Raw genomic sequence first — 12868 nt, forward strand, 5'->3', positions numbered from 1 at the left:
CACCATCATCAAAATACATCTAAATAAGTTTATTTTTGAATGATCTAAATTTATAACATCCATGAAAAGATAAAACATTGTAAAACATCAGATACACAACTATAAAATATCATTAACAGGCAATGTTGATATGTCATGAATCAGATTTAAAAGGTATAACTATCACTTTATAAATAAATAAAGCTTAAATGCTCTTTAAGACGTCCTTTCTGCAAGATCTCCTTATTCCTACACTTAAATCTTTTTTTTTGAGGTGCTTTGTGTCTGGCTTTGTGAGGACAGAAAGAAAAAAATGCTTTCAGTTGTGTATGAGCCTGAATGTCTGCACTGTGTTTTCTTTCTGAATTGCCAGCAACCAACTATTCATACGCTGAGAAAAAAAAATGTACATAGCAATGTGTTCACCAAGAAATCAGACGAATCGCTGCACATTTTCAACTTGACAGTAAAATCCAAACAATCGAAGTGGATTAAATCAAAACTAAGCCATTTCATTACTGAAACAGTGGTTTCCAGCACTAAGACCTCAGTGCAGCTCGAGCTTTGTCCAGGATGTCCTTTCGCATTCTTGGATAATTTGGATGAGCAGCCAGAACCTGCGGACAAAAATGAAGGTGATTCACAGGATAAAAACATATTGAGGATTTTAAAATGAAAACATCCGCAGGCAACTCACCTTATGACACACGTCTATGGCATCGACGTGCCTCTTTGCTTTTAAGTAGTTAAAAGCAAGCTTGTATCCTGAAATAAAAGCAGACGCTTCATGTTAGAAATATTTGTCCTTGTAAACAGAACTAGTCATGCGATTTTGGTTGACATACCAATAGTAGGGTTTGTCCGATTTCCATATTTCCAAGCCATTTCATAACTGAGTGCTGCATCACGGAATGCCTGCTCTTTTTCCTGTATGTAGCCCCGATATTCATAAGCCTTACAGCATGACTGGAAAAAAGTGCAATTGGAAATTTACATGAAAGTCAACTTCTGCATTATAAAGAAACACAAAATGTCGAAAAAAGGAAAAAAAGAGTTAAATGTGAATGGAGCTGTGCTGATTTAATTCCAGGCTGACCTTGTTACGATTGAGGCATTTTGTCAAGAGGTCGCTGGCCATGTCATACTTCCCCGAATGGATGTAGATGTCTGCCAGGAGCAGCCAGCTCTTCTCAAACTCATCAGCATCAGCAATGCTCCAGTCCATCTTAGCTATGCGTTTGAGCTGGTTCCTGGCTCGAGGAGTTTGTTTTAGCATCATGTAAGCTGTTGCCATGGCCAACAGTGCTGGCACGTGATCTTTCTGTATTGAACCAAAGAATTAGGATCACATGGGTTGAATCTGACCACAGCATTTACTTCAATGAGATGTAAGAAAACTTACACAGCATGACCATGCAACCAATGACGAACATCAGTGATTGTAATTCAGCCTGAGACACTTTATTGTGCACTTTATAACCAAATGGTGTGGTTGGCATTAAGAGGGACCCTAAAATAATGCAAAGCTCCTGGTGTGGGTATATTTACACAGGACAGAGTGATGTAAGTCGTGTGCACCATCTGGAGTTTACTTACCTCATTGTTTGCGATCTCTGTGAAAACACTGAGGGCTTTCTCTACGTTGGCCTTCTGTTTAGTCGCCAGAAAGCAGTAGTTCTCCAGGATGCGGAGCTGTGTGTATCCGCCTGGCGTCTGAGGTTTTATCTCCTTCAGCAGCTTCTCAGCTGTTCTCACAGCATGTTGCTCCGACTCCTGCTTCTCCGTGGAGTTCCTGTAGAGAGACGAAGTTGCACCACCTTAGCATTAGGCGCAAATGTGAAGTGTGAGATTTCTGCTCTGCTCTGTTAATTAAGTCCACTTACCCAATTTCACCGTCTAAAGTCTCAAACACTTCTCCTCCAATTGTGTCATTGTCAGGGTTTAGGTAGATTTCAATCATGTTATACACAGCGTTTTGACCCCAATCATTGTCTTTCCGCGCCTTATTAAAGTGTCGAAGAGCATCATTGGGTTCTCCTGTGTACCTGAGCAGGAAGCACAAGTTTAGTCAACGAGCTTGAAACAGATGTCCCCATTATCTGAAGAAGACACTCTTGCAATTTACCACAAATGAAGTCCTTTGCAGTAGTTAAACCCAGGCTCAAACTTAGTCCTGGAAGAATGTTTCTCTGCCATATCAAGAAATCTCGGGATGTCTTCCAACTTTCCCGATCTCCTCAACAAGTCAATCAGTCGTGACAGAGTTGGGTAGTTGTCTGGACACAACAGGTGTAAGTTATTATGCTTTCCATTTAGAAAATGGCAAACCATCAATTCACATTTACATTCAGCACAAAAACAAGAGAAATGTGACCCATTTGCACCTGGTTCACGCTCCAGGAGTTGTTGAAAATGGAAAACCGCCTGTTTATAGTCTTCTTTCCTAAACATAATGTCTGCCATCATCTAAGGAAAAACATATGAAAGAAATTAGTTCTTTACATTCATTTTAAAAAAGGTAATGGCCATAATTGTGTTGGCAGAAGGAAATAACTAACCAGAGTTGCGTCTTCATTAAATTGGTCGTTCTTCAAAATGACGCTGCATTGCTCCTGGCACGCATCAACCTCGCCTAGAGTGAGGTACAACCGTGCCAACTCCAGCATCACCTAGAAACAGGGAGCGCATTCATTTGAAGAAGCTGATGTGACAAAAATTCCTGGTCCAACAATATAGAGTACATAAATCAGACTCTCTGCTTAAATCAAACTATCAACAACTAAAATCACAAAATTTTAAAAATGCAGGCGAGAGACTCAAAAAGACGCCAGTGTTTGTTAACCACAGCTGCAGTAAGTACACAGAACGTTTTTGATTCAGCTGCACTGACCTTGCGATCTGTCTCACAATACACAAGAGCTTCTTTGTAGAATTTGACTGCTCTCTCATAGCCTCTCTGACTTGTGTAGTGTTTAGCGATCTCAGCACAGATCTCGGCAGCAAGTTGCTTCTGCATGGGGACAGCGTCAGGCTGCTCCAACTGCACGCGCTTCAGTACCTTGGCCTGGACATCCCGGGCCTATGGACACCAAATACACAACCTCATTACGGAAATAACAGCAGTAACAAACATCACATATCATCTCTGTGGACTCAAGTAAAAGAAGACAGACTTTTTAAAAATGTTTTCTTCATTTTATGTTATTTTCTGACTATTTAGGCAGAACAGCAAGCGTACCTCAAAGAAAACAAGCAAAATATCTCATACAAAATGCAAAAGAAACACAAAGTGTCTGAGAGCCAAATAACTGGCGTCACTTACTCTTTGTAAGGAAAGTAGTGCTTCCTCTTTTTTGTCAACTTTATTTTGGATCTTTGCCAACAGAACCAGATAACGGCAGTCATCTGAGAGTGTAGGCAGTTCATTCACTGAGAAGAAATAACAGCAACACAACAAGCCATTATCACTATCACATAAGTACAACACGTTTCATAAATTCAAGCAGTGTGCGGCATTAGAACAATAAATATTTGCGAATATTTAATTTCCATCTTTGTATCAGGGTGTTTAAACTGAAGAATTATCTGCTCTTAACATCTGTGCGCAAACTAGTATAATGACTAGATTGTGTAATTCTTCTTTATTAAGGAGATTGACATTAGGAGTTCACTGCATATAAAACACCGTGATGCTTTCCACATCCGCATGTTTGCATGGTTCAGCATGATGTGAGAGTTGCCATCTGCCCACTATCGGCACAAGTGCCAGGAAAGCAAAGTTAATGCTTGTTTTGAGGAGCAGCTCAGTGAGATTTGCTGTTATCCACACTTTCATAGTTCACAATTAACTGAGCTGTAATTGAAGTAGTCACTGCCAGACTTTGGACGTGCTTTGAATTGTACATGCTTTCCAGCAATGGCACCCAAACACAGTAGGAAGTTCCAAATTCTCCAAAAATCCTGTGCTATGTCCGCTCACTGTGCTTAAGACGGGAAGACAACGAACTCCAGATGCAGATTTTTCCATGGCTCTCGGCACACCCCAGGAAAAATCATTGACACAGCCCTACAGCCTACAAGCCCTGCTGTAACTAGTTGCAATATCCTGTACAAAGTGCAAAGTCACAGCCAGCCTTTCAGAAACATCCATGGGAGGGCGCCCCAGTAGAGTGTGTACACCATGCAATAAGCCTGGGCTCAGTTCCTACCCCTTTGGTGCATGTCATCCCCTCTCTGGCTCCCCCTACTCCTGTTTCTCTTCAGCTGTCCATAAATTAAAGCCAAAATTATATTTTTAAATAACCATATACAGCAGCCCTGTAGGTTTTTCGATGTGAGACGCAATGCAAAGTGTCTATGTAGCAGACTGATGCGTAACCTATTTTTTTCGTATCAACAGAACCATGTGTGCACACACCATCTGCATTCAAAGCCTGCATCCATCAGCTCACACGGACACAGAAACCATGAATTGGCCTTTTATTACCTGGTTCATGGGCCAGAGCATCGTGCAGGACTCTCTCACAGCGCTCATATTGCTTCATCTTCATCAGAAGCTCGGCCAGGTCATAGCGTAGGAAGTTCTGTTGCTCAGTCTTTAGGGCTGCTTCATAGTAATTGATTGCCTGTGTAAGAATAGAAATGGGTAAACACAATTTATCTATGTTTATGTGAATTGTGTTTCCGTTCTTAAATGAGTGTACAAAACAAACCTTGACGTAGTTATGCGTCTTCACCAGGGCTTTCCCAATCTTGCTGGCTAAAGCACCATCTTTGGGGTTTTTCTTGAGAGCCTGCTCGTAAACCTCAATGGCTTTCTCTGGCTGAGGATAAACACACATGACGACAAGTGGAGTCACAACTGGTTGCTGGTTTTAAGTTTTTGTAAATATAAATAGTTTTGAATATGTGGTAAACACCTTATAAGCTGCTGCACCTAGTCAGAGTTTTTGTGGAGGCTGATATAAAGACACTATTTCTCATAGTCAAGGGGGGAAGGTCTGTTTTGGACTAGAATGACGTTATCTTGCCCATCATCACAACCAAAATATGTGTCAACATGACTAATCTTAGGACGCTTGGGTTGCCACCCAAACAATAATGCTGGTATCCAGGTCTTTGATTTAATTTAATACACTCTGTCCTTTTTACTGTCAACCATTATTGTACTTAAGGCTAGGTTTTTGTTTTACCTGATCACCAGTGAGAGCTAGAAACTACAACACCACCAGCCTCAGGTCAATTCTCCTTTTCTTGTACTTTGGTCTAACAGATATTTCCCTTACGAGAAGAGGGATGAGACAACTAAACGATCACTTCCTGTGTTGCCTGTGATCCCCCGTGAACTACCATGAAGTGGGTGATTTATAAAATCCTTGATGATAAATTATTGAGATAAATGCATTTTAACTCTGTGTAGAGAGGAAGTACATTTGCTTACTTAATGTCCAGTGAATGCTTAGAATTTGTTCCCACTCAGTCTCTGAGATGCACACTGTCTGATTATAAAGCTTGGGTAAACCTGTGTCTCTAACAATGTAATGCAAGTCGTAGATTGAAGAAATTGTACATTTACAGCCAAAATAGGTTGGCTAAAATACAAACAAACCAAAGAAAATATATCATATGGCACAGCTGAATCCCATCCACTTACTTCTTGAATGTTCATGTAGGCATCACCAAGTAAGAGATATGTGTGCGGGCTGGGCAGCTTCTCCACCATTTCTCTGGAGAAAGAAAGAGGTATCACATCACATATGCTCTACTTCATTACGGAGACATATGTCTCTGCTAGTCTGTGGTTAAGTCATACTCTACTAAGTCTCAGCTGTCAATAAGAAGGGACATCTGAGAGCAGAGGAAGACTTGAGGCAATTGGAGGAAACTGTACATTTCCTCTCAACTGCATGAATGGCTTCATTTAAGCTTTTATTTCATTTACCTTATGCTTGTGGTCTTCTAAATTCTACTACAGACTTAACTGGATGGCATGTGGGTGCACTTTGGCTGGATATTCAATGGCTTTGTATTCAATTAAGTTCCAGCCACTTCTATTCAGACAAATATTTACAAAGCATTAGGTTTCAGATAGGATATATATTTAGCTACTATCTTAGATTTCAGTGTGGTGTTTTTGCATTCATTTGTATCCAGAGTTACTGCTCACCTGTAACAGCTTGCATACAGACGTTTTTCGTTTCTGTGGTTCAGATATATGTCTGCCATTTTCTCCTTAGCTTGGATGTAATAAGGCTGCTCAGGGGTAATGTTTCTGAGCATACTCAGTGCCAGCTCAGTATCACCACGCAGCAGGGCCAGGTCTGCATTAGCTATTGTGACACGCAGCTCCTCAGGTGTTCCTGAGAATTCATTGATGGCATCCTGCATCATCTTTGCTGCTTCATGCTAAAATATAAAATCCATTCATTAGGTTATACGGTATTGTTTCCTTTGATGCCAGACTTATGTAGAAACCTAAAAAGAATAATATTATGCACTAGTCTTGTTAAGTCAAAACTCACTATTTTACCTGTTCTCCATTAAGCCACAGGGCCTCAGCCAACTCCAAGAAGACAGAGACACAGTCAGCAGAGCTCAGTTCAGTCTTCTTGTTCTTGGACTTGGACGAGGATCCAGCTCTGCGGATACCTGGAAGACTCATGGCCATCTGCAACGTCTGAATAGCCTCAGTAAGTTCACCCATTTTCTTTTTTGCCTGAGCCTTGATCAAGTGGTATAGCGGATGATCTCGAATCTGGAATAAACAGCAAGTAATTTGAATAAGCAATCCCTGCATCAATATGGATAAATTCCTATGGATTCATTTCTGACTGTGTTCTAGACTTGAGCAAATAATAATAATCACCACAGGATGTCAGTCTGACTCTGCTGAACTCTCACTGATCACACTAATACTGATTCTGCACTGACCTGGCTTCGTCTCAAACCACTACAGCTTGTAATTTGACAAAAAGTATTGAGACCTCAATATATCAAAAGGCCCATTGTTCTCCTTGATAAGGATGAACAGTGAACTAACTCTCATACCAGGAGAAAGACCTTGTTTTGGTAATGACCAAACATTTCAGTGACCTTTCCAATTCTCTGGCCTATAAATGTCGGAAAAATATAAAAACAAGGAAACCCTGGTTTAACTTCCAAAACTTGTAGTAACACATTATTCATCAAAATTATGAATCACTGAAGGAACTATCGCTGTCACTAAACCCAAGGACCAGGAAAAATCTACAAAAGGGTTTCAGGACTTTGTGAAATGTGATAAAGAAACATTCTTTTTCAGAACACACTCATCGTCTTACTTACACACAAACATACATCCAAAACACACAGACATGGACTATAAGTTTAATAAGATGCACTAAGAAATTCTTCAAAGCATCCTGCAATAGAGGTTATGCATTCAATAAAACTTGCTTCATCCTTTCATCCACATCCTCTGCTGCAGGTAATATACCTAACAAAGCACACACTTACTATACATTTATTGTTTTACAGTGGGTTAAAAAAAGTGATAGACAAAGTCAAATATATTTTTATGTTGATGGTGATTTTACCTCAAAGTTATGGCTGAGGCAGAGTTCAAGAGACTGGGAACACAACGCCACGCTACCCTGCTGCAGGTGAATCTGTGCCATTAGCAGATGAGCATCTGCAAGAGAAGGACACTGGTCCAGGCAGTGCTGTAGACTGCTCTGAGCAGCGTCAATGTCGCCTGAATGAACACAGAAACAATTTGATATAGAACAACATCTGTAAAAAAATAACAATAAAAAATTCACATTTTTAATTGCAGTACTCACCAGACTGATATCTGACTTTGGCTAGCAGGAAGACCCCTTGAAGAAGACCTGGCACAATCTTGACCACTTTATCCAACAAGGAGGCACATTGCTGGAGCTGAGGAGCAGAAGCCTGGCCCTGGGCAGGAGGCTAAAACAGTCTAAGTGTTATTTACTGCAGACAGTCTTGAACATACTTTTATGATGAGTCTCATTGCAAGAGGGTTTAGTAGCAGATCCCCATACTCAACCAGAAATGTGTAAAACAAAAAATGCCTATAGTTGATAAGTAAATACACTATTGATTGAGGCTGTCTTGCACTGACTAAATTTAAGAGCCAAGATTTACATGTACATTTGGAAGAGCAAAAGACATCCTGTCACTGATGATTCTTCCAGTTGTACCTTAGCAGGACACAGCGCAAGATACTCTTTGACAATCTCCAACAGGAAGTCAGGGTTCAGCCTCTCAAGGTACTCTACTCCCAGAGGCAGACCCTGTAGGGAGGAGAAGTGTGTGTCCACCGCATCGTTCAGCAGGTTGGTCACCTCCTCCTGGGAACGGCGCTTTTTCGCTGCCAGCACAGCACGTAGGTATGATAATTCCTAGTATAATAAAGAAATGAAAAAAGAAAAAGTAATTAGTTTCATAAAAGAAAAGCAGCCTTTGACAAGAGTATTCTGTTCAAGAACAAAGATGACATTATTAAAACATAAAGTCAATCAGGAACAATAACTGAAGAAAAAATACTGAGGATCTACATGTAGAGTTGCTCTTTATCCTGCCAGAAGCTCTTAATTCCTCGCAAACAGTTCCAAATTCTGATAAGCCTTTTTCTCTAGCATACTCTTAAAAAAACAACTTTACCCCTGATTTTCCAATAGATTGTTGAATCTCTGTAAGAAATTCCAACTTTTGTTCTGCATCTTCAAGATGTCCCTCTATCAGCTGGCAGCGAATTATACCTGCATAATGAAAATGAAAACATATATTTTGTAAGCGTGAATACACCCAAAATATCACACAGACAGCAAAAAAAATATTTAAACATGTTACCAGTCATAGCTGAAACACTAGTCCTATCCCTGTCGATAATGTACCACTTCATAGCCTCCCTGATTCTGCCCTGAAGCACCATCTGGTAGCCGAGCTCTGTTGCTAAATCTGAGTCCCCTGATGCCACAGAAAAAGCTCTTTCCACCATTCTGAGTGTCTGCTCAATTACTTTCTCATTTCGTCCACACTGTAAAAACACAAAACCAAGAAAAGTTGTAATTCTGTACAAGTTGAAAAAGCCTTAAGAAGTAACAAAAGATCACACCTGTAGTATTGAATTGAAAAAGAACACTGAAAATGGTCTTACAACGCGGGTGAAGGCGAGTGACATTTTGTAGTAAAGCTCAGGGTTGTGTGGTTCCAGAATGTCCAAACTGCTGATGAGGTTTGAAAGCTGTTTGACAGACTGAAAAAAGGTATGAAAAAACTTTTAATGACAGCTGATGAGCCCCAGCTCCATCATCAATGTAATTATCGACCGTTTATTTTGATTCATGTGGATTGTAACTGCATGAATTCAAAGTTTGAACGTGTGAAAACGTGCAAATTTTACCTCAGTAATATCGCCATCTCTACATAAAGAATGCAGAGCTAACATCCGTAAGGCCTCCGGGTTATTTTTATCCTTCTGTAAAAGCCTGAAACATGACACAAGGTGCTGTGAATAAAGTCCATTTCCAACACTTAATAAGCTTGGATTTCTTTTATTGATAGCCATAGAATATCTGATACTCCTGCAGCACTGTGTTGAGCTCCCACACAAATAACATTAAAACTAAAAGGAATTGTGAAGGCGTCCAAAGGATGTCAGGAATACTGTTTGCTGCTTGCACCCCCCAAATTCACAACATCACGCTGAGGGCACCCCAGCGGTTCTGAACTTGGTGTAACCTGAGTAATTTCTTCCTCCTGTTCAGAAAACCTGAACTGTGACTCCTTGGAACTGTATGTGATTCCAGCACATTGGCTCAAAGGCCTTTTTATGCTGTCTGACACTGGCTAAGGTCCAGAGGAGCAAGCACAAACAATGGCTTAGTCAGTATGCACTGGTTTGAGGCATCACGGTGGTGTTTCATTTGCACTTGAATGCTGGGCCATTTGTAAAGGCAGACTGTTTTTTTTTCTCATATGCCTGGTGGTGATTCTAAATGTTTTTGCATGTTTTGATTTCACCAGAGACATTGTTACCATTCCTTAGGATTTTTGTAAAGGAAAATTTGTAAATCTGGTATGATTTGGGAGAAACCTCTAAACCACTTAACGAGATACCTGTGTGCTGCATCTACAGTTTGCTCCCAGTCTTGAAGGTTCAGTAATACTTTCATCTTCTTGATGAGAGCAGGTATGAATCCTGGGAAACTCACGATGACTTGGTTAACTATCTCTAATGCTCCAGAGTAGTTCTGACGATATTCATAGTATTGTGCCTAGAACAGACAAAACATCATGGAAGTTGTACAGAATTTAAAAAAGGAACATGAACAAAAGCAAATGACTAGCAATATAACTGAAATATCCAAGTGTCTTAAGCAGAAATTCCATCTCAAAAGTCATGTGACTCATTTAAATAGCATACTGTAGAAAAGAACTGCAAGAATTTTCAAGAAACCATAAAAACACACAGATGATAGCAAGGGATAAATTAAATCAAGAACCGAGTCAATTAGAGACCCAATAAGTAATGTAAAATGTGTAGGGACTATGAGGAATTATAGCATCATAACATCTGCAGCCGTGGTTGAGGAGGGCTATTCAGCATGGAGCTGTATTTCCCATGTCACCTTTCCCATCAAGGCGAAAACATCTGCTCTCTCTTTCAGTCCCTCATCAAAGTATTTTCCAGCCTTTCTGGCGTAGGCGTCTTTACCAGATGTCACATCAATCCAAGCTTTTAGGATTATCCCCTAAAAAAACACAAATATCAATTCACATTTCTCGAAAGTGCAAACAGATCCCTCTTATCATTCCACACGCTTCAAGCCTTTTCATAAAATTGAAAAGCAGTACTGATGCATCTCTCAGCCATATGTCAAAAGCATAAACCTCACCTCTCTAGAGCCATTGGAGAATTTGATCATTCTCTCTGTGTAGTCCCTCGCCTTATCATTTCTTCCTAATAGCCAGAGAAAAGTTCCAGCGTAGTACAGACTCTTGGGAGGTGCACTTTTACGATCCTCTTTGACCTTAGCGTCAAGTTCTTGAATAACTTCTCTGTCTGTGAAGCGAAGACACGTAGACAAGTGTGTTCAGTCCATTACAAGAAACATTTACGGCATGAATCTCTGGACTCTGCTCACTCACCTGGGTTTGTCTTTTTCTTCTCTGCATAGACAAGAGCCATTAACGTGCAGAGAGACATGTCTCGATCATCTCTGATTGTGTCCAATTCTGCTGAAGCTTCTTGGATTTGATCTGCAATAATAATAATAATAACAATAATAATAATAACAATAAAAAAACGAGATAAATGCATGTCAGGAGGCTCTTATCTAAGCAGAACATATTACTCTATTTGAGCTCACCTTGCATGAGGGTACCATAAGCGTGGAAAAAAGTGTAGATAGGATCATTGCTGAATTTCCTTTGAGCAGCTGCTGCAGCGTTTACAGCGTGGTTGAAATACTTCTCATAGCAGTAATACTTGATCAAAGCCTGTGGAAAAGATAGAAAGAGGTGATTGCATTTGCAGGGATTTAAAAGAGATGATAGAAAAACAGCTTTTAAACACTCACATTGTGCGACTAGTGCATTTTTCTTGATGTAACTGAATATGCAAAGCCAAACTGAGAGAGGGATGCTGCGTTTACAGCCACTGTACATGTTAGCTAGTTCACGTTAGCCGATGTCAGTCGCCGTCACGGCTAACGGCCCATCATTACCGTTTAACTTTAACTTACGAGAGAACAGTCTTAACTTACGAACCGTTCTCTAAAATGTACACCAACTTGGGTTGCTTCTCTAGGATATTTAGGCTTTTCTGTCATTCGCTTTAATGTGCAGTTTCGGGTGTTGTTTTTATCATGTTCGCTTACCAAGCTCGTCTCTTCATCCTCCATCTTGGCTCAAACACTGTGCTGCAGCAGTAACCGAAAACGTAAATATAACGGTTGTTGTTAGTCTCTCGCTACACTACAACTTAAGATAAGAGCTATATTTACTGTAGTTTTCATTGTGTTTTCGCCATCTTGCTCTAACTCCTTTAGCGTTGTCCGGTAACTTAGGAACAAGCAGAAATATGGAAGTATTTCTTCCCTGTGTCACTACTTTCAGGCTCTACTTCTTCTTCTACGGTTATTGTATGTTGCTTCTTTATGCTATAAATGGCAGATTAAAATGCTAGATTAGTTTAAAGACTTTGTAAATCTAAAAAAAAAAAAAAAAAAACTTGGTTCAATTTGTGGTACCACAATTGGCCAAGCGTAAAAGGTCTCTTAGGCTGCAAAGAAGCCTGACAGACTAAACTTGGGGCATACAAACTACATTGCTCCCATCTTTACATTTGCGTCACTAGGTGGCGTAACTACCCTTTTAAATATTTTTTAATACAGAACCACCTCCACCACCACTGCTACTACTAATAATAGTAGCTCATTATTAATAAAAACGTGTTAGCTTAGTTAACATTCTGCAAAAGAAAATTCTCTTAAATAAAATAAAAAGTTAAAATAAGGAAAATACATCGTGCCAAAATATGCTATATTTTATCCAAGAATATATATTGTACAATATAGACAATTGTACATTTCACCCAATTTCCCACAACTCCACCCAGATGCATGTGAAGCAACATCAAGAAAAAAAAACAGTGCATGTCAAAGGTCAAAGTAAGTTTAGCTTACTTTGAATAAATGGAAATAATGTGAGCGAGCCCAGTGGCTTGGATTACACTCACATACGTAGGATTAATGTGGTTGGCTTTTTGTAGGGCTGGGCTTCTGTTTTTTTTCTGTTTGGCTAAGGAAAAACTTGTGCGTCTCATTTTTGTTACTGTGCAGCTATATTGTCATTCACCCCGTCTTTTTGCACACATTCT

At 39.9% G+C, this 12868-nt stretch overlaps 1 protein-coding gene across 1 annotated transcript; it reads right to left on the reverse strand.

The window, feature by feature from the left end:
* Window positions 1-14: 14 nt before the first annotated feature.
* On the reverse strand, window positions 15-12127 carry ttc21b (tetratricopeptide repeat domain 21B). The gene is made up of 29 exons (XM_023284904.3): window positions 11868-12127; window positions 11358-11487; window positions 11137-11247; window positions 10884-11050; window positions 10617-10739; window positions 10105-10262; window positions 9389-9473; window positions 9143-9241; window positions 8836-9022; window positions 8647-8744; window positions 8184-8384; window positions 7800-7929; window positions 7554-7711; window positions 6509-6733; window positions 6146-6384; window positions 5633-5705; window positions 4692-4802; window positions 4466-4604; window positions 3302-3408; window positions 2870-3058; window positions 2538-2648; window positions 2364-2445; window positions 2105-2255; window positions 1863-2024; window positions 1576-1771; window positions 1076-1300; window positions 825-945; window positions 677-744; window positions 15-596 (listed from the first exon to the last, which is right to left on the reverse strand). The coding sequence occupies exons 1-29, from the start codon at window positions 11889-11891 to the stop codon at window positions 519-521; spliced, it is 3948 nt and encodes a 1315-aa protein (XP_023140672.2). The 5' UTR covers window positions 11892-12127; the 3' UTR covers window positions 15-518.
* Window positions 12128-12868: the final 741 nt, after the last annotated feature.

Source organism: Amphiprion ocellaris, chromosome 11, assembly GCF_022539595.1.
Source record: "Amphiprion ocellaris isolate individual 3 ecotype Okinawa chromosome 11, ASM2253959v1, whole genome shotgun sequence".
Lineage (NCBI taxonomy): Eukaryota > Metazoa > Chordata > Actinopteri > Pomacentridae > Amphiprion > Amphiprion ocellaris.

What these genes read in the sequence shown, in the direction of transcription:
- ttc21b (XM_023284904.3), bottom strand. Translation starts at nt 11,891, where the DNA reads ATGGAGGATGAAGAGACGAGCTTG. An exon ending in GAAGAAAAAGACAAACCCAG is followed by an intron (nt 11,051 to 11,136) that starts GTGAGTGAGCAG and finishes TTCGCTTCACAG; the next exon opens with ACAGAGAAGTTATTCAAGAA. An exon ending in TGCTCTGGCCCATGAACCAG is followed by an intron (nt 3,409 to 4,465) that starts GTAATAAAAGGC and finishes ATTTCTTCTCAG; the next exon opens with TGAATGAACTGCCTACACTC.